Source organism: Glycine soja, chromosome 5, assembly GCF_004193775.1.
Source record: "Glycine soja cultivar W05 chromosome 5, ASM419377v2, whole genome shotgun sequence".
NCBI classification, from domain to species: Eukaryota; Viridiplantae; Streptophyta; class Magnoliopsida; order Fabales; family Fabaceae; genus Glycine; species Glycine soja.
In genome coordinates, this window is record NC_041006.1 from 5973537 (window position 1) to 5997360 (window position 23824).

General features: G+C 27.8%; 1 protein-coding gene across 2 annotated transcripts; it reads right to left on the reverse strand.

The window, feature by feature from the left end:
- Positions 1–2296: 2296 nt before the first annotated feature.
- LOC114412199 (nudix hydrolase 8-like) lies at positions 2297–6186 on the reverse strand. Of its 2 annotated transcripts, none has more exons than XM_028376011.1 (10): positions 5988–6186; positions 5698–5879; positions 5001–5281; positions 4628–4693; positions 4261–4398; positions 3963–4040; positions 3765–3815; positions 3615–3649; positions 3206–3314; positions 2297–2744 (listed from the first exon to the last, which is right to left on the reverse strand). In XM_028376011.1, exons 2-10 carry the CDS (start codon positions 5834–5836, stop codon positions 2541–2543), a joined length of 1101 nt encoding a protein of 366 aa, XP_028231812.1. In that variant the 5' UTR covers positions 5837–5879; positions 5988–6186; the 3' UTR covers positions 2297–2540. The 2 variants fall into 2 exon arrangements, with proteins under 2 accessions (XP_028231812.1, XP_028231810.1); XM_028376009.1 differs by having other exon boundaries at positions 5698–5899.
- Positions 6187–23824: the final 17638 nt, after the last annotated feature.

Here is a 23824-nt window from a genome sequence, read left to right on the forward strand (position 1 = left end):
AAATTATACCAAGTTTGTTTGTGTTTATAAAAGTAATTTATTATTCTGGACCATCAAACTCAGGTTATTTCCTACTCATTCGCATACGAAATTACTTTTTTCTAGTAATTTATTATTCTCATATTTTTTAAGTCTTTAATTAATGAGTCCCATCAAATTATTCGCTATTAGGGGTAGAATAACGCATATGACCTAGAGTTGGCATTAACCACCTTTAACTGAATTTTAACTGAATTAAAAACTTTATATATATATATATATAGGAATTAGAAAGGTTTATGACTAGTATAATTTAATAGCGAAATAAAACAGTTAGGTTAGTGTAATACACCTGTGTAATGTAAAACTTTGGTTATTTTAAAAATTGCTGTGGAGACTGATTGAACCGAAAATTGGTTTATGGATAGTTCAAGAAGTTAATGAAATAAAAATTAATTTTAAAGACTAAATTAACTTATGATTATGAAAGTTAGAGATTAAATTTGCTCCCTTTTTTTAGGTATAATCAAGAGTCAAACTAATCCATGATATCGATTTTAAAAATGAAAATAATATATTTTTTTCTTTAAACTTTAATATTCATTTATATTAATGAATTATAATATTGCAGGTTTTTAGAGTTTATTTTTGTACACAATTATTAATAGTGTGATTTTTAATATAATTATTATAAAAATTAACAAATATATATAAGAAGATTATAAGAATCTCATTCTCAAAAGAAAGTAATTTAGTTAGGAAGCCAAATACAACTTGGATCATATTAATGCTTCTTATAATAAACATAATTGTCAAATCCACTGATTATGATCTTTCAAAGAAGAAGAAAAATACTATTTAAGCAAGTGGATGTCATCATTGGAGAAAGAATTATTTAATATATAACCTAAATGAAGAACATAAAAACTGCAGCTTGTCAAAAATTTAGAACAGTGAGTAATGAGTATGCCCATCCAAGACCAAAATGGAAACCGTTCTGATTGAATGGACCACCACAATTTGGTTTTTGAAAATAAATAATTATGCATTGAGCTCTGAAAATTCACGTGGGTTTGCCTTTATCCGATTGTGATATTTTGACCCCTAACTTATTCACAATTTCTTTTACAAACGCCATTTGTGGGTTTCAATCCTCCTATAATCATTTTGAGAGAAAAATATTTATTTTTATGTATGTTCATAATTTTTTACAAAAACCAATAATTATTTTCAATACTAAATAAGAAATCTCATATATTTCCAATCCAAATAAAAAAAGTTCAACTACATCATCAAACTGCTAATTAGTTAAGTACATAATATTCACCAAGATGACGAGAAAAACAAATAGGAGCGGCTGGAAATACAAAATCTCAAACATAAACAGAATAATTACTTATAAACAATTAAAAAAAAATCTATAACTTGTTGTATTGTTTTTTAATTGAAATCTCATATTGTTGCAATTTCGCACATGTCGATTGAAAACAAATCTTGGCATTTTGCGCTTCCCTGTTCCTTTCATTTGCTAGTAAATTTGCTAATGGATAGCGAACGTGATATTCACGGAAAAATCTCAATAATTGTTTTTGGAATATCTGCATCAAACTGGAAGTGGGTTTGTTCAGGCACATCAATTATTTTGTTTTATTACCTGTAACTAGTAAAATAAATATTCTCTCCTTTTAGGCTTCACTTAGCTCTTTATGATGATGGTGAAGAAGTTAAGAAAGATATAACATTTTTAACTACAAATTTATAGTTTTTAAGATAATAATATTAAATTGAATACTCTAACAGATATAAATTTAGATCACTTTAAGTATTGTTGAATAATAAATTTAATAATTTTGGGTTGTTGGAAAAACATTACTTGCATTAATAGGAATATGGCATTTGGGACTTTTTATTTAACACTCAACTGATTCATCTTAATCACCTGAATACATAAAGGTTTGACACCTTGATTTATAATAAAGAAAAGTTTCCACCAATCAGGCATGAAATATACTACAGATCAAGGTCATCAATTCAACACTATTACTCTTTTGACTTCAAACACCACCCCCACTATATTCTAAGAAAATCACCTATCAATTTGTCTCTAACATGTCATGGTATCCTTTTTTTTATTGACAAATATTAATTTATTAGTTTTAATAAAAGTGTTTATCGGAAGAATTCAAACCTGTAATCTCTCTCCTTTCCTTCATTCTTTTCTAATCATTGGATCAATCTTATATCGATCTTTTAATGGTTAACCTTCAAATATAGATGTTGATTCAGTTCTATAAATTATAAGATAGAGACCAGTTAATATAGTTAATGTTCTATTTGCAAGAATCATTACTCATTAGTAAATGTCAAAATGTGGAACAACTGTGATGATCAAGCATGTTCCACACGAACGTTATCAGAGATATTTATATACATTATAACTATAGGGATAAATTGTCATTTGCATGTTTACATATCACAATGGATATCTGCACTAGTGGTTAGCCCAGCTTTCAGCTTGTTGCTGACATTTGAGAAGCCAAGAGTGGTGCGTGTTCGAGTCCTCATTTTCCAACACAGTTATCTTCATTGTCGATGACATTGTAGTATAAGGAAGACACCATGCCGTCAAACTTTGAAACTACTTGATGAGTTGATAAGCCGCAATATCGCTTCCCAAGACGAGCAATGAAGATATCTACGATTTTCTTGAACATGGAGTCTTCTTGGATGAGTGGTTGCTCTACAAACTCAACCAGGGGCATCCACTGCATCACATCACTTAAGAGTTACATTGGAAATTCAGATAAGTAAAAGTTTGCATGTAACAAGATACCTCACTTCAATGTTTGTTTCACAAAGTAACTGTTATGCTACCTTAATCACTAAATGTTGATCAAGGGAAGTTTATGCAAGTGGTACTGAAGTCAAATTGATCGATCTTCAACTTGGTTTTTGGGATATAATATAACCCTGTGGTTTCTTAGTTTATCTATAATTCCACGTCCCTTGATATTCTATACTCATCACTCACTAGATATGGATTTAGGAATGGTTACAAAACAAAGAAAATGAAAGGAAAATTAAAAAAAGGAACATATTATTAATTTGGTGACTATAGTATTCTACACGAATACAGAACATTAAACATAAGGAACTGCAAGGAAATAAGTTAATCATCTCCAAGAAAAAATTCCTTTAATTGTCTTCATGAGTCAGAATATCTTACCTTTGCTGCTGCAATTTCAAGATCATCAACAATGACCTTAGATGACAGGGGTCTTAGCATGCAGATGAAGAACAAATCTGACTTCTCGAAGGCCACATTATGTGCATGCCTAGAATTTATGATAAAACTCTTCAGATCTTGAAGAAAAATACAAGAAAAGTGTGGCAGTAATGGAATTAAAAGCTAAATTATGCAGCATTCTGTGATCACAGTAGATTCTGTAACTAAGTAGTTGATTACAAGATAAACCCTTCCAGTTTTAACTTAGACATCATAATTAGATGGTGACAAATTATTTAAAATGGATCAAGTATATACACAAAATCAATAGTTACTGTTTCAGATTTATTTTATTAAAGAAATTTTTTAATTTCATGATCACATGGTTGAGTATGAACAGTGCTGTTACCTGAATGCTATGACTTCAATGAAATCTGTATCGATCTGCAACATAAAGCAGCTAGCATCAGAAGAAAGCCCTTACGCAATTGATGCTTATAATACAAACTCATGAATGCATTCAACACCAGAGGAATATATCCAACTACACCAAACTTACCCCAGTTTCCTCCTTCACTTCTCTTACAGCTCCTGTATATATTTCCTCTGCCTGAGATAATTCACACAAGTGATAAAGAATTCAAGTTGCAAAATAATTGCATAAATGAGACTACAATTCAACACTGTCTCTAATTTGGTCTTCTATTTTGTTTCTAAAGCATTAAAGAAAATTAAGTGAAGCTGCAAAATTAAATACCTCAAGAATGAATCCGGTTGGTATCTTCCAAAGACCAAGAGTTGCTGGAGAACAATGTCTCTCTTGTACTACAAGCACCTTTACGAATTTTTAACAGAAAATTATACAAATGTTAGCGCTTGCAAAATTCAAATTAGATAAAAAAACTGTCTTGACATCATATAAAAAAATGCAGAATGTTTAGTAGCTTGAAAAAAGTTCTTTGCAAATCCTAAGTGCAGAATGTCCTGCTTTCTTATTTAATAATTGGGATGAAGTTTCTTCTTTCTTATGTTAATTACGTTAGAAGCAATCATACTTCATTGTTGTCATTGATGACAAATCCCCCAACTCCAACTTGATGTGATGCATTCGCTGGAAGCATGCTAGGTCCGGCAGGAATCCAGTAAGTTAACATCACATATCCTGGCTCTGCATGGTGGTATTGGAAGCCTTCCTGAGACCAAAATGAGTTACCTCATAGGGTCAACAACTCCTCAATGAGTAAAAACAAAGGCTTAACTGAATAGAGACAGATAAGTGGATGAATTTATTGGTCTTTTTGCAATGTTAATTCATTTAATTTTGTGAACTTAATAATGAACATGACACATACTGAAATCTCTCATATGCACATGTTATTTTCTTTATTTCTTAATTGGTAGACTTGTGAGAAGTTAAATTACCTTCACAGCAATTGGAACAAGATCAGATTGTTCTAAGGGCAACTTAAGCCAAATTCCCTTCTTTCCCTGCAAATTATCAGATAACTTAATATATATAACTTTGTGCTAGATGATGCCTTCAAGAGGAAACAGATGCAATCACAAAATAAAAGCACACAGAAAGTACTGATGGTGTCTTTTCATTTCTCAAACATGCATATCATAGAAACCTTAAAAAGATACTTATGCTATGCTTGCCTTACGGATAGTTATTATAAAATTTATTTTCAAAGGAAGAAACATCAGAATCATTTAGAGGTGACAAGTTTCCATGTGAACATAGTTAGTTCATGTTAGAGAATAGAGAGGATAAGAACATGGACAAAGGATTTACCATCTTTTTCCACTGAGAAAGAGACAAACGCAACACAGATGCAAAGGTATATGGGTTGGATGGTAACCTATCCGGATGAACAACAACTCCCCCATACTCATCATCAAAGGCATCAAGTAATTTCAGATTTGTGGAATAGAATCTTGAAATTGAGCCATTTGTTCCATTAATTCGATGGGAACTCGTTTCTGCTGCAAAATTATCTTGACCAACTGAACTAATGAATGCTTTATCTGTCAAATAAGTGTTATCCGAGGCACAATAAGTCCTCAAAAACAACCCTGAAATTGAACATTAGAGAGTATTAAACCCACATTCCAATTGGACCCCTGCAAAAATAAAATAAAATCCAATTTTTTTCTACCAAATGAAATACCAAACTCTTCCCACATTCTTGGTGGTAGATAAAAAAAGGGAGGGGGGGGGGGGGGGGGGGGGGGGTGACATCGATTATTAGCAAAAATGTCAACTTTAGAAACGTGTAAGCGAAATCAACCATGGCTTATAACTCGTGAGCCAAAATTAATTCAGGTATTCTGTCTTACTGGTTAAAGAAAAAAATAAAAAAAGAAGCTCAAAACTAACAAAAAGGTTCTGTTTCATGAAATTAAAATAAAAAAACAACAAATCAAAGAGAAAAAAAGAATACAACAAAAAAAGCCTCAAAGAATGATGTATTTGGGTAATTGTTAGTTACCTCTGCGGCACTTGAAGTGGGTAGAAAATCTAACTCCAACTTTGTGCCTGAAACTGGAGAACAAAGTGGAGTAGGATCTTCCAACATGGACAACCTCAGATGTGGACGCAGAACAAGAAGAGAACGATTTCAGCTCCATCAAAATCAGTGGTCGAAACTCAACTCACAAGACAAATCTCACACTGGTAGCCACAGGGAATCACTGACCAATTGTTAACATAATATGAAGGGTAAGCACGTATATGCGAGAATCTTCACAGAAATCTAGGCAACCTTAGCAGGTATCGAACCTTGACATGTCTAAAGAAACATCGTGGTCGTGGTCGTGATCATGGTCATGGGACTCATCGATTTTCTGAGTGTGCTATAGCTTCCCTTCCAATGCTTGAGTTAAGAAGCTTGATAATCCAAGTGGCTTCCAACAAATTATAGAAGATATAATTCAGCATAATCCACATTGGGACAAAGCTAGTTTTGACAACACTTAAGGATTAAACTGGTGGTGCATATTGAGCCATGCGTGATTATCTGTCATATAATGACAAAAAATCAACCAGAAGCAGAAGCAGAACAAAATTCAAAATTTGTTAATTTCTTTTTTTTCTTCACGAATTATAACAATTTATTTTTATTAATCTTCGTCAAAAAAATTCACTGACTAAGTGAACACGTTTTCTCCATTTAAACTAAAATTTAATTTAAGAAGAATGAATCTAATATTATTGATGAATTATATAATAAAGTAATAAATTGAGAAAAGGAGGTAAGTTATTTGTTAATTATAGCAGTGGAGCTGTGGAGGTACTGTTAGTATTTGTAGTCCCTGTCTCTCTCTCGTCATTTTTATAACACCTAGTTAACTAATTTATCACAATTAAAGAAATTGATTAATTTAATTAATAATATGAAATTAAATATATCTTAAATTTATTTATGTATTACTCCTAATATTCTACTGACTGCTTATTGAATTAAGAGAAAGAAGTTTAATAAAGAATATTTTCTTAAAAAGTAATTAATACGAAAGATATTTTAGATTTATTCTTATAAAAAATACAAAAATTACTTCTAATTTGAATATTATAACAAAGATAGGAGAAAATATTATTGCACTAACTGCCCACGGCTTTTAATTTTTTATATTTCACTTTATACGTAGTTGCTAGTTACTGTGTGTGTGTGTGTGTTTTTTTTTTTTTTTTTTTTTCCATATATACTCTATATATTAAGAAGTTCAGTAAGAGAGGTAAAAAAAAGTAGTTAAGTGGGAGAAAAAAAGTACTAACTGGAGTAGGAAGTTGAAATATAATAGTAGGATGATTTGTAATATATTAGTTGAAAGACAAAATAAAGAGTCCAGAACAAGTGTAGAACCCAGAGAGGACTGATTTTATCTTCTTTTTTTTATTTGATTTTGATTCATTATCATATTCTATATTCTTTTATTTTTCAGTTTCCTTCTGGCTTTTTCTGCGGTCAAAGAGTCCGGTCCCCCATATATATATATATATATATATATATATATATATATATATATATATATATATATATATATATATAGGTATTTTTTTGTAATTATATTGATTGTTATGATTAATTGATTGCAATCAAACTTTTTTATAATTATAATTTTAAATAATAATTAATTTTTGTCTTAAAAGAAATTTCATAATTAATTGACGCCAATTAAAATCACTAATTGTTAGATTGATTAGAATAATTTAATGATGATATAATTAATTAATTTATAAAACATATATATGTATTATGATTAATCGTATATTATTCACATAATATTTTATTACCATTAATAAGTTACATTTTCAACAAGTAATCTGATTGCAATTATTCTGTCAATCTTCCATTATTATAACTAATTCTATAATAATTAGTTATGTTTATAAATTATAATGGAAAGAGTAGATGCGATTTGTTTGTTTGAGACCTGATTGCATAGTGCTCTACACCGAGTTGGCTGGTGCAGTGGAGATGATCCTGCGATTTATCTCATGAGAGGTTTTAGGCAAGTGATTGTAATGTTTTATGATAGTGTGTAATGAGTTTGAAAGTTTTTCGTTTGATTGACCTGTAATCTGAATAACCGTAAAAAAGGAAAATATTTTAAAATAAATAATTTAAAAATAAAAAATCTTTGATTCGAATATCAATACAAAAATCTTAATATCTTATTTAGCAACAACTTAATCAGCAACAAGATGAACCAATTTAATTAATTAATTAAAAAAACTAATAAATTTGTTGCAAACTAATGTATTTCTTTTTTTAAAAAAAAAAATTAAGGTAATTGGCATTGTTGGTGTAAAAAACTATTAAAATGATCAATTTGGTTTAAATTAAAGGAAATATTAGTAAAGGACTTTTGTAAAAGAAAAAAAAGATATTAGTAGGGGACTAAATTAAATAAAATTTTTAAGTATAAAATATTAATTAATAGAAAACAAATGTTCAAGATTCAAAATATTATTAGAAAACAAATCAAGAAGTTATCAGAGATATTACTCTACAGAGAATAAGATATTATTCAAATTCACATAATCAATATTTTCCTATATGAAATTCAAATAAATGATAATCCTCTTAATAATATATATATATATATATATATATATATATATATATATATTAAATTAAATTTTAATCATTAAACCCAATGCTAATTTCATTAGCAGTGTAATTTTTAAAATATTATAATTGCATAAGTTATAATATTATGATATTAAACATACATTTTTATTATTGTGAAACATATATGTGCACAATTTAAATTGATTTTCAAATAAAATAATTTAAATCAACATTAATTTATTTTATATATTTATATAATATTATATATTATAATTTAAAAAGTTTTAAAAATTCATCACAAGTGTGTATATAAAATATATTTAAATATTTATTAACATATTTACGCATTTATTAAAATTTAAACTAAATAAAATATTTTATTATATTGAAACATACATGTGCATAATTTTAATTAATTGTCCAATAAAATAATTTAAATCAATATTAATTTATTTTATATATTTATATAATATTATATATTATAATTTAAAAAGTTTTAAAAATTCATCATAAGTGTGTATGTAAAATATATTTAAATATTTATTAACATATGTATTAACATGTATTTATTAAAATTTAAACTAAATAAAATATACTAAAAATTCAAATAATATAAAAAATTACTCCTATAAATGATAAAATATGAATTTAATAATCATGTAAGACATGAAAAATTAAGCTAATACTTTCATTATTGTTAATTTTAATAGAAAATTAAGCTATTATTATTATTATTATACCGCGTCAAAATAGGTCTGGTCGGGGAGTATTTTTACAAGAAAAGAAGAATATGCCTTGATTTTCACATTTTTAAATTGTACCACGTGGGGAATTATTATAAAGAAAAGTGGTAGTTGCACGTACCAAAATTTTCACATGTGAAATAGAAAAAAATATTAAATTGTTCAAATATTTTTTTATATATCTTACCTACACATTTTCAGAAAATGCTATTGTACAAAATATTTGTAAACATAAGTAAATGTCAACAACATGATAATATACCTATAAATGTTTGATTTACATAAAATTTCGTATAAATGCTTAGTATCATATCATTCAACCATTAAATTTGTTAAATTTATGTTCTATTAAAAATGATTAAATAAAATAAATATTTAAACTTGTATTTAGAGTTATTAACAAATCCCTTTTTATATAAATTAGAGTAAATATTCATGAACAGAATAGAATCATTTCCCCTATCTCTTTATCCATAAAATTATGTTTTAAAATAATGATTAAAAGGTGTAATGATCATGGTGCTTAGATGGGCCCGGAATTTCCAATTATTTTTAGAATAAATAGATGAGAATAACCAAATTCCGTCGGGCATTTTGTTGTTGTTTTATATATCAGACAAAAAATCACAAAATAATTCCATTCCCCGCTGATACGAAATTAATTTTAAATTTAAAAGCCAATGCTAAATCAATGTGGCATGTTTCAAATGTGCAATTCAACAAGAAACCTGAAGATATAGTTACAGCTGGACCATTTATATGATATTCAAATCAACTTAGAGTTGTTATAAAGGTATATACTCCATTTTAAAATGTACTTAAGAGGATAGAGAGATAAATAAAAAATAAAAATATACGTAAGGAGAGGAAATAGAGAGATAATAAAAAAATCTTAAGTGTAATTAGGATTTTTTATTTTGTTCGATAATTTTAGTTTTTTTATTAAGTTCTTTTATTTTAAAAAATACGTGATTTTAGTCTTTTTATTTTAAAAGACTCATTTAGTCTTTTTATTTTAGAAAAATTATAATTTTGATTAAATTTTTAATTTTGTTTGTATTTTATTTATTTTCTTTTGATTTAAGGGAATCCTAAATCTTGCATATTTATTTAAGGTATTATAAAGAAATAACTTAATTAATTATAAAATAAAAAATAGAAGATAAAATATAGACAAAATTATAGAGATACGAGGATAAAGATTAAATCAAAATTATAGATTTTCTAAAATATAAGAATCAAAATTATAGATTTTCTAAAATATAGATAAAATATTTATTTAAGGTATTATAGATAAAATATTTATTTAAGGTATTATAAAGATTAAATCAAAATTATAGATAAAATATTTATTTAAGGTATTATAAAGATTAAATCAAAATTATAGATTTTCTAAAATATAAGAATCAAAAGATACGAGGATGAAATGTTTCAATTTTAAAATAAAGAAATTAAAATTACGAATCGAGTAAAATTGATGGACTAAAATTATATTTAAATCGAAATGATATTTCATATTTGTACAAGAGAGAGAAAAGAAAAAAATTAAAACGTAGTAGATGATAGAATAATAGAGAGCAATAGAATGAAAAAATAATATTATATAATTTGTTGTATGTGTATAGCATATTTAAATAATATGATAAAAAAACTAGAATAGAAATAAAATAAAAAAATAAAACAATATATCAAGATAATAATTCTTCAGCTTATAGGATTTTTATTCTTAGTCGAACTACCTCTTGTCCTTTATTGTCGGAGGGTTATATTAATTTATTACCTTTAATTTTTTTTCGACAGAATTACCTCTATTTCATAAAACCTATTTTCGACAATGGAATTACGTTTTTTTTTTTACTACTTATGCACTCTGCTTGCAGATTGATATATTTTTTTTCTTTTGGTTAGATAATTGATTATTAGGTAATTATTTGAGCGTTGAAATTTTTTGTTTTGTCAAAGAAAAATGAGGTGAGATTGATATAAAAGAAAAAGTGAGTAAATATCTATAATTATTTTTTATGTGATTTTTATGATTCTATTTAAGTTTAATGTTTATGAACAAAGAATTTTATATTATTATCTAATAAGATATTATTATTTGAATTATTTTAAGATAATTATTTTAAAAAGTATTAAATTTATCACACATGTGATTGAATATTTGTGTAAAAAAATTTAAATTGTAAATGTATATTTTTTTTTTCTTTCATGTGATTATAGAGAAGGAAAGAAGTTTGCTTTTACTTAAAAAAAAAAAAAAAAAAAAAAGGAAAGGAGCGCATTTTGTGTTAGCCGTTTGGCAGGGAAGTTGCTGGGCGTGATGGGTAAGAAAACTGAAGAAGGACATAAACCAACAGAAAAAAAAAAAAAAAAGAAAATTACAGGGAACAACATTCTCACATGATTTCATTATACTTAATTTTTTGTTGGGTGTGATTTCATACATCTACTCTCAATGACACATGATTTGATATGGGATTATATCCGTTTTCTTCTCATTGTCGGAGGGTATAAAGTATGAAGGGTTAAACATGTTTATGAATATTGAAAAGTTTGTTTTTCATTTTTAAAATGTGTCACATTTGATTTCAGCGACTAAGGTCGGAAAAAAAAATAATAATGATGCAATTGTGGTAGTTTTTGACTGACAGAAAACATAAATAATAGATTTGTAATTCGTGACGTTTAACCACCACAAAGTACCCTTCACCCTACTTACCAAATTTTATTTCCGCCATCGTTAAGTCTTCTTCTTTCTTGAAGACAGCAATCACCCCACTACGAGGGGTGACAAAATAGATGGATTAGATAATTTTTAGTTTGGATGGTAATCAATTGAATTAAAATAATTTATTTTAATCCATTAAAAATTTATTTAAAAAATTTGATTCATTTTGATTTATTTGTAAAAACTCCTCCAATTCATCTATTAACAAATTTTGTTATGGATAGACATCTAATCCATCTATAAAAATAATATATTTTAAAAATTAATTATTTTTAATTTAAAAAATACATTTTAAAGAAATAATATTGTTATTTAAAATAATAACAACTCTTGCCAAGGTCGCTTGAAAATTGTTTTGATTGATATTGGTCAAAAATTGCCCTAACTTACATTAGCTATGTTGGTTGAAAATTGTTCTAACTTACGTCAGTTGAGAAACTTTGGCTGAGGTCAATAAAAAAAAAATCCTGGCTGAGTCGGTCGAAAAAAAACTAGTTGAAGATCAATTGAAAATTTGTTTGGCCGATGTTGGTCGAAACGTCAATTGAAAATAACCTTACCAATGTTGGCTGATAAACAATCTTAACCAAGATTAGCCATAAAATAGTCTCAACTGAGGTCGGTTGAAATTAGCCCCGACCGACATTGGCAAAAAGTTAGCATGGGTCAAGGTCGGTCTAAAACTGTCCCAACCAAGATTGGTCAAAATATATTTTTTGAACAATTTTTTTAAAAATATATTTAATAACAATTTAAATATGAAATAAGTATCTTGAATCAAGTTTGATTCGTTAAGTATTGTTTGAAAAATCAATTGGATTTTGAAAAATAATGAATGGATCGTTAATCATTTTTTGTGTGTAATGAATGGATCGAATGAATTCACTTGTAGATAGATTGGATGGATCACAAATAAATGGATTGATTTGCCAACCCTACCCACCACAAAGTAAATTTTCATTTCAATAAACTAATTTCAAATCTTCCAAAATCTCATAAAATCATTTATTCAACACCCCAATTCATCCACAAGTGAATCCATTATCCTACCCCTAATCAAATCTTCTAAAATCAATCACAAATATATACAACATTGGTTAATTATCCTACCCACCACAAATACAAAATTTTCTTGGTACATTTTGTCTCTCACTTTTTAAAATAACAATTTTTGCTCATTCATCAATTGACTGCTAGCTTCAATATTAACGACTAACGTGGCATTTCGATACTAATGTGGTGTTGGCATGAATCAATGATGTAACAATGACATGACACTAATGTGATGACTATTGCAAAAAAAATACACCATCTCTTTATTCATATTGATGAGAAAACACATAATTGAAGGGGGGAAAAAGACAATACCATAACAAAAAAATATGGAAAAATCATACAAATTTGTTTAATGCGGTTCATGCTCTCATCTCTACATCCACATAGTGTATTTTGTTAATGTGATTTAGGCTCTCATCCACAATCTCAGAACAATTTTTTAGGACAAGTTAGACAAACTTGTAAAACTTCCCTCCACGTGACCCCATCTCACTTAGGGTGTTGACCCCTTCTTTAGGCTGAGTATTTTTTCTTATCTCAAAACTTTCTATTTATTTTCTATTTATAGACCTAGCATCCTAAATTCCTAATCTTAAACAAGGAAACAAATATCTAATTTAAAGGTAATATTTCTAATTCTCAACAACATTCTAGAAACAAGATAATATCTTCTTAAATTTAAACAATATTCTAGTGATTTGAAATTATAAATTTAAATTATTTTCCAACAATAACATGTTATTAGGGGACAAAATATGCAACATTATGAAAATATAGGAATAAAATGCACAATATTGTGGAAATATGAGAAAGCAAATGCAATAAAAATAATAAATAATATAAATCATAAAAGTATTGGTATTTATTGTCTTTGAACCTCATTAAACTACTATAATATATAAATACTACTCCTTCTGGTCCTTATTATAAGGCACCTTCTAGAAGACCTTGTTGGTCCTTTTTATAAGACATTTTATGCTTTTCATGTCACTTTTTTTTTTACTTATTTGCCCTTACCAAATGTTTTTAGTGTATTTGGTTTGGGGTTGTTCTTTAATGAGGAGAGATAAAATGTTGAGCCATTTACAAATTTCCAATGAAATGCATGTTCTTTTTGGACCTTTTCAACTCCCAAACATTCCACTCGTTGACAAAGCCATATTTCACCTATTCATTAAACTAACAATCCTTTATAGGTCATTCAACTCACTGACAAAAGCCATATCCCACTCATGTTTTACAACACTGCCCAGTTCACTATCAATGGAAATAATTGCCAAAGATTCATTTGAAGTTGTCGAAGATTCGTACGAAAGTGTTCAAAAAAATCAAGTTATTGAAGATTCATGTGAAGGTGATGAATCAATTATACAAATGATTCAAATAGAGATCTTAAAGATGGAGAAGTACAATCTGTAAAACATGAAGACTTGAATGCCCAGGCTTATGCAATTGTATTCAAGAACAAAGGGATTGCAAAATTTGATCTCAACAAGTTTCCTATAGAAAATGAAAATTATGAGAATGATGAAAGAGAAGTTGTTGATAATGCATATGAAGGTGTTGAAGAAAATCTACAATTGAAAATAAGGAAATACAATTTGCAGAACATAAAGATCTGAATGCTTAGGCTCCTACAACTGTATTAGAAAACAATAAGATTGTAAATTTTGATCTCAACAAGTTTTCCTTTCCTTTTGAAGACGATGATGATGAGGATCAAGGAAAGAAAGAATTTTTTAGGAGTATGTTACAGATTTATTTTGGTAAATTTTATTAGGAACATGGTTTGTTTGGGACTAGACTTTGTTTGATAAGTGATTGGTTTATTGTAGGGTGTTTTGATGTTTTTTTGGGAAGCATAGTGATAATTTGACAAAACATGAAAGGAGTAATTTTAATGTAATTTTTTATTATAAAAATTATTTTCCCTATTCTGACGTTACTTAGCTTGACCGAGGATATTTTTCTTTGGCTTCTTTAAATGACTCTATTAGGACATTAAAAGATGAATCCATTTCCATATCAAGTAACGGTTGCACACTCACAGTAGTCAAACTCACCAAAAGAAAAAGTTGTAGACTTGTAATGAGATAATGGCCATTTTCCAAAGTTAGTTCATGCCCTGTTACACACTCTTTGCAATTCTTTCCATCTTTTACATGCTCTATATGATCTCCACTTACAAAAAAACTTGATCATGTCTAACCATAAATTTGTTTTAAACAATGGTTGTGTATTGAATTTTACTCCAAAATAGGAGTCGTGATCCTAATTCCAATCTAGAAAATGATTTTTTTCTTCTTTTTTTTATTATATTCAAATTATAAACCCCTTCCTTACATTTCAATTCCTATACTTGATGAGTAAAAAGATTATTTTTGCAAGGTAAAGATACGAGTAGAAAAACATTATTTTGCAAGGAACCTCTTATAAGCTAGTGTTATTGACTTGGTGGTAACTTCCTATTCCAATCAAACAATATACATAGATTTTTCTAAAATTTGTGATGTGTATGTTGTTTCCCATTCAAAAAAATTTATATTGCATAAGTCATCCAGAATCATTCTTAATTCTAGAGCTAGTGGAAAATCTGAGTCACAGTGCACACAAATGCTCTGAAGTGTTGAAAATTCTCCAAGTCTAGATAATAGGTTACCCAAGTTATTATCCTATATATCCATAGAGACTACATATGTTGACATGTTCTAAAGTTTTAAAATTAAACAATTTAGTTTTGTTGTCATTTTTTTTCCTATCTTGAACTTTATACTCAAATATTTGGGGCCATTCAACTAAATTAAGTTTAACAGAAAATCATTTATACCAAATTTCAACGAAAAAGTTCCCTGAGACACCTAGATAGTCCCCACAGTGAACATAACATAAAAATTAGTCCTCCATACTACAACAATACCACAAACAATTTTAAAAAGTTACTCATATAAAAGCATAAGAATGGAAAAACTAAATGAACGGACATGTCAATACAAAAGTTTTACCCATGATAAACTAGAAATAGAGAATAACATGAAACTCAAAATGAACTTGAGCCATGAACATCTCTCAAATAGTGAATGACTTCTTCCACTAATGAATGATCACATGTTAGTTGAGTTGGCAATATACCTTTCCTTTGCATCACTTCTTTTTTAATATGTGGAATTTTATAATCGTTGCAGCCTTTTGCCTTCATGATTTCCACCATGCATGATTATAGTGTCAAGAAAACTTTGTTACATTTAGAAGTTGGAAATTCTTTGAATGCTTTAACCACAACTCCAAGAAGGTCATCAATAGTCTTAGGTGCTTCTTTGTGTTGCAGTGCTTAAATGGCATTGAAAAACCCAAGGTCCAACACATTTAAATTTGGAGAGTTAGCCAGGTTGACAGATCAAACGGATGTCAAACCCATCTTCTCTAGCCACTCGACAAAACTTGACATCATTAGGATCACTGTGAGTTTTTGCGTTATCTTGTTGAATGTAAATTACATCTTGTAACTCATCTCTTGGCCATTTTGCTTTAATGGCTGATATAAAAATTTCAATGAGAAATTCTCTAACCAACTTCTTGTTAATTGAAGTGACAGATTTTGTTCGTAATGCTCCTGCAACTCGAATTTTTGTTGTTTCTTTTTGTCGGTTCTTTAATCACAAATGAAAATATGCTAATTTTTCCAAAAAAGATTTCATTCCCTTGGGCATCAAATCTTGGGCATGCTTGAGCAGTTAGAAACATTACCTTTGTAATATAATTGTTGTTCTTACAAGTGCGATATGACTCTTTCTCATCAGGTAAAATGTAATACCAGACAGATTTCTTAGATATGTAGAACCACTTTTCATCAATATAAACTATGTTATGCTTGAGCAGTTAGAAACATTACCTTTGTAATATAATTGTTGTTCTTACAAGTGCGATATGACTCTTTCTCATCAGGTAAAATGTAATACCAGACAGATTTCTTAGATATGTAGAACTACTTTTCATCAATATAAACTATGTTATGCATAGTTTAAAAAGTTGGATAGTTAGGAATGCTAGCTATTTCAAGCATTGACAAGTAAAACTTCAATCGAGCCAATTTGTTTTCTTCTTTCAAAAATGGCTTAACGATACTTGAGTGGTAACGTATGGCTCCATCCTTTTTAAGTCTAATAAGTGATGTCTTGTTTATGTTCATTGCACATGCTAATATTCGAAGGCAAGTCCGCTTTGATAATGGAATCTCACGAAAGCAAGCAAGGTCAAACTGAATTCTTTTTCGTCCATAATTCTTGGTCTTTTTATGAAGCACATTTCCTTCTTGCCTTACTTGTTGCCATATTTGCTGAACTACCCTAGTTGACATTGAGTATAATGAAGCCACCATTTTTTATGTGCCTTTTTTCAATCTTCCATGATGTGCGGACTGCAACAAAATACGACATCTTGATGCATGTTGCTCATTGTTGAGGAACTTACGACACTTGCGATTAGGCATGACAATGAAATCCGTATCCGTGGGTATCCACCCAAACTCGTCCCGATTTTGACGGGAAATACCCGAGTTGACCAGATACGGGTTCAGGTTCGGGGATTATCTGACTTTTTAAATCAGGGTCGGGGTCGGGGATGAGAATGTCACTACCCGTCTCATATTCATTCTCGTATTTGTCCTGATGATGAAATTATTAAAATTTTATTAATTACTTGTTAATTTTTTTTTATAATTTTTACATAATTTAAGATTCTTTTCTTGATGATTTTTGTAGACAAATGTGCTGTAAATACAAGTAGTTAATAAATGTGTAATAATCAATTTTTTTTTAAAATCAGATTTTCAATATAATTTTTTTATAATTTTTTTAAAAATCAGATTTTCAATATAATTTTTTTATAATTTTTTTTTACAAATCTAAACCGGGGACGGGGTAATAAATTTTAACTCGTCAGGTATTGGGGACGGGTACGAGTATATGTTGGAAAGTCAGGGTCAGGAACTGGGGAAGCAATACCCATCCTCGCCCTGTCCCATTGCCATGTCTACTTGCGATTTTCATGAGTTGATGCATCGCTTAATTGCTCTGTTAAACAAAAATAAATAAAAATCCAGAACAAAACAAGTATAGTAAAGAAGAATGAACAAGATGTATAAATGAAGTACCTGCTATATTTGCAATTGTTTCAGATTCTTCTGTGTTGTATTTTGAATCCCATTCACTTGTTTCAAATTCTACTTCGATGTTATTTTCTGAGCCCCCTTCATCACTTGTTTCTGATTCTACTTGAATGCTTTCCAAACCCCATTCACTCGTTTGTTCTATTCATATACAATTGATACAAAAAAAAGTTAAAAAAACCTTAGAACGTAAATATAGTGAAAGAGAATAAATAAGGTTTATAAATGGAATACTTGCAATATCAACAATTGTTTCTGATTCTACATTGTTGTCATTTTTTGAATCGATACATCAAGATGAAAAACTGGTTCATCCAATTGGTTGTCTTCATCCTCATTATATGAATAGGGGGGTGACTTTTAAATCATTACTCCATGTAAAATATTTCAGATTTGGTCTGTACAACAGGTAGAGGTGGGTTTCACATTCAGTTAATAATATTGATTTGCAGATTTTTATTTATGGTTACCTTATGCGCTTTTAAAAATATTAAACCACCAATTTTTTGCTTTTAAATTTTAATCCAGTGAAAAATCAAATTTTGATTGCAAATTTAAAATTTTCAATTTGGTGAGAGTACTTGTTCATTCATGTTTCACAGTCTCAAGGTGTAAATGTATTAGTAAAAAAAAATACTATAAATCTCAGGTAAACATATGACATGACATTCCTACTGGAATCCGTTAAACTTTTCATGAATTAACAATAATGTCTCCACTTAAAATATTAGAATTTTTTTAATAAAAAAGTATATATGTTTGTTGATAGTGGTGTACTCCACTAACACTACCAAATGCATGCCTTAATTTATTTACATTAAAATAGGTTTAGTACCTTTCCCCTTTAATCTGACAATGCTGCATAAATTTGCATCGGAGCTCGAGCCTCGAGCTTAGTAATAGTTTTTCAAGTTATGAAGTCTTGCTTACTTACACGAATGAATGTAATGATATGGCGATTTGTCATTTAGTTAAATAAGCATGTAAAATTCAGATTTAGCATTATTTAGATTATTTATGATTATTGAATATGATTTCCTCCTTTTGACATTATTCAAGTTATTACAATTAAATACGTTTTAAACCAAGAAATATTATGCAACAGATGAAATCTTTTAAAGAACCGCTTCTAAGTGCTTAATATTTTTTTTCCAATGACAACAACTTCTTTTAGGGTACTTTACCACATCTATTGAAATTTTAATAACACTTAATTATATATTTGGCAAAGATGTAATTTTAATCTTTTATAATTTTAAATCTGTAATTTTGATTTTCTTATTTTTAAATTACATGAATGTGATGCTAATGTAAATTGTTAACATGACACTTGAAAAATATTTGCTTTGTTTAATTAGCATTATAAGCACTATTTTACATATATCATTAGTTAGGAGTTATTAATTTTTTTAAAATTATTAACATTTATAAATTAAAATAAAATATTAGTATTTAAATATATTTAATATTTAATTTTACATGTATTGAATTTTATCATAAAATTTTATTTTAATAGAAATTAACAAAAAATGTTCTTATTTTTTTATAATTTTAAAAATATACATAAACTAATATATAGATTTTAAAAAATATTTTATGTAATTTACACAAATTAGTAAATTTAAAATAATATTAAAATAATCTAAAAAATTAAAATTTATTACTTTATTAATTAAAATAAAAATTTCTATTATTTATATATAAAAATAAATGTACACAATTTTATAAATTATATAAAGTAATTAACATATTAATTTATGTAATTTTCTTGATTTATATAATTGGCATTAAAAAAATTATTTACTAAATAATTTTTATAGTTAAAACGAAAATATTAACATGTAAGTTTCCTAAAAATTAAATATTAAAATTTTATTAATTTATATAATTAGAATACAAATAATTTATATATTAAAATAAATTTACAAAATAATTTATGTAAATAATTTATATATTAATTTATGAAACTTATTATAAATTGGTAAAATAAAAATAAAAATATGTAAACTTCAAAATAATATATAAAATGATATAAAATAAAATTAATAAAATTATATATTAAATATTTTTTAATTTATAAATTTTTATAATTCGAAAAAAATTAATAACTCTTAAATAATGATGAATATAAAATAACAGTTTATAAAATTAACTAAAAAAATAAGTGTCTTTATAGTTTATTATTACCTTATCTTTGAATATAAGAGATTATGAGTTCAACTTCTATTAAAATTGTTTTTATTTTTAATTTATATATATTTTTCTTTTTTTAATCTCTCATCACATAAGCATCACGTCAACATTAATATGTCACATCAAATTCAATGAATGCTTGATTAACATTTAATTGACGGATGAACTAAAATTATTTGTTTTGAAAAATAAAAATACTAAATATTTTTATGGAGAAATAAAAGAACTAAAATCACGGATTTGAAATTATAGGGGGTCATAATTACAATTTAGTCTATATATTTTTATAGTATTCATCATGTATTATTCTTATGTCTAAAACATATGTTGATCTAATGCAATGATATTTGAGTATAATAAAATTAGCAAAATGGTTTTGATAACAATAATTAAATAGTAAACAAAATAGTAATAAAACATGTCACGTTTTATTTTTCATGTACTTATCAATAATATTTGGGTTTTTTCAAAGCATGAGTTTGAACATGGCATAAAAAATTTGATTGTTCGATGGAGTTACTGATATTCATATTTATATACTCATGCTCCTTAATTATCAATTATTTAAAATAACCATTTTTTAAATCAATCAAATTTTAAGAGTTTGCAACTAAACACACTTTCAAGCCAAATGGCATGTGAATGAGATAGATCATTGGAAAAAAATATTTTAAAGGTAAATTTGTATCTCCTATATATAAACACTTTCGGGCTCTAGTACTTATTATATGGTAAATTTTTGCCCCCAAACAGTTTTTTCTAGTTCTATCCTTGTTAGGATGACAAAAAAATTCGCACTCGGAAATAAAATCTGCCATGCATAGATGATGGATACCCACTACCCATGGGTGTAGATAATTTTTTATCCGCTCGTTAATGGTAAGGTGTGGGTATTATATTATTTTATATATATATATATATATATATATATATATATATATATATATATATATATATATATATATATATATATATATTGAATATTGTCTGAGGCCCTCACCTTCTCAATTTATTTGGACCTATGTTTTTGTTTGAACTTATGCTTTCGAGATATTATAATTTTATTCATACTTGTACTTTGAATTTATGTTTACTTATGCTTAAAGAGATGTTTATTTCATGTTTAATTCTTTTGTGTTATTTGTTTTATTCTCTTGGTTTTTAATTCATTATTTTTGCTTGATGTTGAAAATCACATTTTTTAGAAAAAAAATATTGAAGTATCCGTGGATACCAGCGAGTATAAAAAAATCCATGAATATTTTCCAAACAAATACTCGACACGTAAATGGGCAAGCAAGGGACACAAATTTTCTGCAGGTAACCCCTAATTGTGTTTGACCTACCCATTGTCATTCCTATACTATATTCCAACAATACCACCCAAAGTCATCAATGTAAGCCTATTACACAACAAATAACATAAGCTCTTTGGTTCTTAACATTTATTGAGTTCCTTCCTAGTAAAACATTTGCAAAACAATTATGAAGCCTTATTATTGGTTTACATATATTCATTCTTATATTATAAATTAGAATATATATCTAAGAGTATTATTTTCCTCACTCACTCAACTATCTTTCATTTTTATGTATAGGATAATTCTTAATTGTCTATCTCTTTCAATTTATATGTCTTTTATCTTTAAATTAGATTTTAATAGTTTGGTTTGAGTGTGTGTGCGTGTGTGCTAATATTCACTTTAGTTGGTGTGCAGTAACACTCAACAAAAAAAAATTGAATTAAAGATTCATTAATTCTATTATTTTTCAAAATTTAATTTAAAAATATTATCATATTTTATCATTTAAAAGTAAAATATAATATAACAATCAAATATAAAAAAGATTCACTAAACAGAAATCAAATCAATAAGAGATCTCAACGATCAATTATTAAAATATCTAAATTAACTCATTATTATCACCACCATAACTGTGTCACCTCCATCCTCATGATTGTCATCGCTACCACCATCGACAATGGTGGTGGTAGCAATGATGACAATCAAGATGATGGAGGTGACAACGATCATGGTGTAGGTGGTGATGATGATAATGCATTAACGATAATCTTGAAAAAAAAGAAGAGTGACATAGTGAGAGAAGTTGCAATTGACAGATGAGAAACGGGAGTAAAATGTGGAAAAAAGATAGGAGAATTTTTTTTTAAAATCAAATGATAAAGTATGTTAATATCTTTAAATTAAATTTTGAGAAACATATTTTTTTTTAATAAATACATTTGGTGTTGAGAGCTAACACATTTTTTTCGGTGATGTGACTGTTAACTCAACACGTCAGAAAGCTACTTATGATGTCACACGTACTCTATGTTTGAGTTGGGATTTCACATAGGAAATAGATTTTTTTTTTTAAAATAATTAGCAAATATGTTTGGCAAGTGCAAAGGGTCACAAGATTATGCATTGTCTCAAGGGAAACTGGGCAAATGAACACAGAGAGAACTTCACACAAGTCCAACTCTTCAATCATTTTCGCAAGATCCAATTTTTCACCAACCTTATTTCTTACAACCCCAAAATCAACACCACCACCCAAAACCCCATCTTTCACCACAGTGTCTAGATCTAGAATCTGGCCTTCGACACCATTCCTCTTATAAGAAGGCTCAAACATTGGCATTTTAGAAACCCCTTTGGGAAAAAGGAACCAACTTTGAAGAGAAACTAGAAAACCCTAATCACTATAATGAGAACCTTGGTTTAAATGTTTTGCCAGATCACCATCCCATACCCAAAATTTACACCTCCTATCTTCCTGCACATTATACAACAACCACTAAGAATCCTAAAATAGAACACAATAGAAACTAAAACACACCAAAAATCAATTATGTCAAAAGTAAAATTTTCTTACATTCCACTCAGCAAATCACTAAAATATATTGTCTGGATGCTTCTTGGTTTGAGATGTTTGTTGAATTGTCACCTTGTCACACCAACACCCCTCAATGAAGCCAACCCAACACTATACAGAGGTGCACCACTGTGAATCTTAGACCGTCATATCCTTCTTCTCTATCGCGATCGATAACCAGTGTGGGAAGAAGACACAAAAGACACAAGCCTCTTTCTATTTTCAAACAACAAGGTTTTCATATAAGGAACCCTAATCTTTTATTTTTTTCGTTTTAATTTAATTAAAATATGATGACATATTAGACGACACGTGGGTAGCTTACATGTCACATTTAATCTGATGTGACATCACAAGTAATTTGCCGATGTATCGAGTTAATAGTCACATCAGCACTTATCATATCCCCTCTAACAAGAGAGATCTCACATAAAACTTTTCAAATATTAAGGATCTATCATAAAGGAAAAATATATTAGGGACCAAATATAAAATTCGGATATATATTAGGGATACAAAATATTTAAGTCTTTTTTTTACTTTAACTGGAACATGATTATTGTATTATGAAAAACTTAATTTGGAATAATGAATTTTATGTTATGAATTACGCAAATCCGTAAATTCACACCCTATTACATTTCGGATTCTGTGATGGGTAATATTATGAAATCAGAAAAAATGACGATCTTATAAAAGAGAGAGGGTAATATGGAGATTTTGAAAATAGTAATAAAATTAAAAGGGAGTGCAAGGTGAAATATTTTGAGTGTA

Excerpts from the sequence above, each read along its gene's own strand:
- LOC114412199 (XM_028376011.1), bottom strand. The coding sequence starts at position 5,836 with ATGGAGCTGAAATCGTTCTCTTCTTGTTCTGCGTCCACATCTGAGGTT. Across the intron at positions 5,282-5,697 it reads CCACTTCAAGTGCCGCAGAG|GGTTGTTTTTGAGGACTTAT; the intron begins GTAACTAACAAT and ends GTTCAATTTCAG. Across the intron at positions 3,315-3,614 it reads ATTGAAGTCATAGCATTCAG|GCATGCACATAATGTGGCCT; the intron begins GTAACAGCACTG and ends CATAAATTCTAG.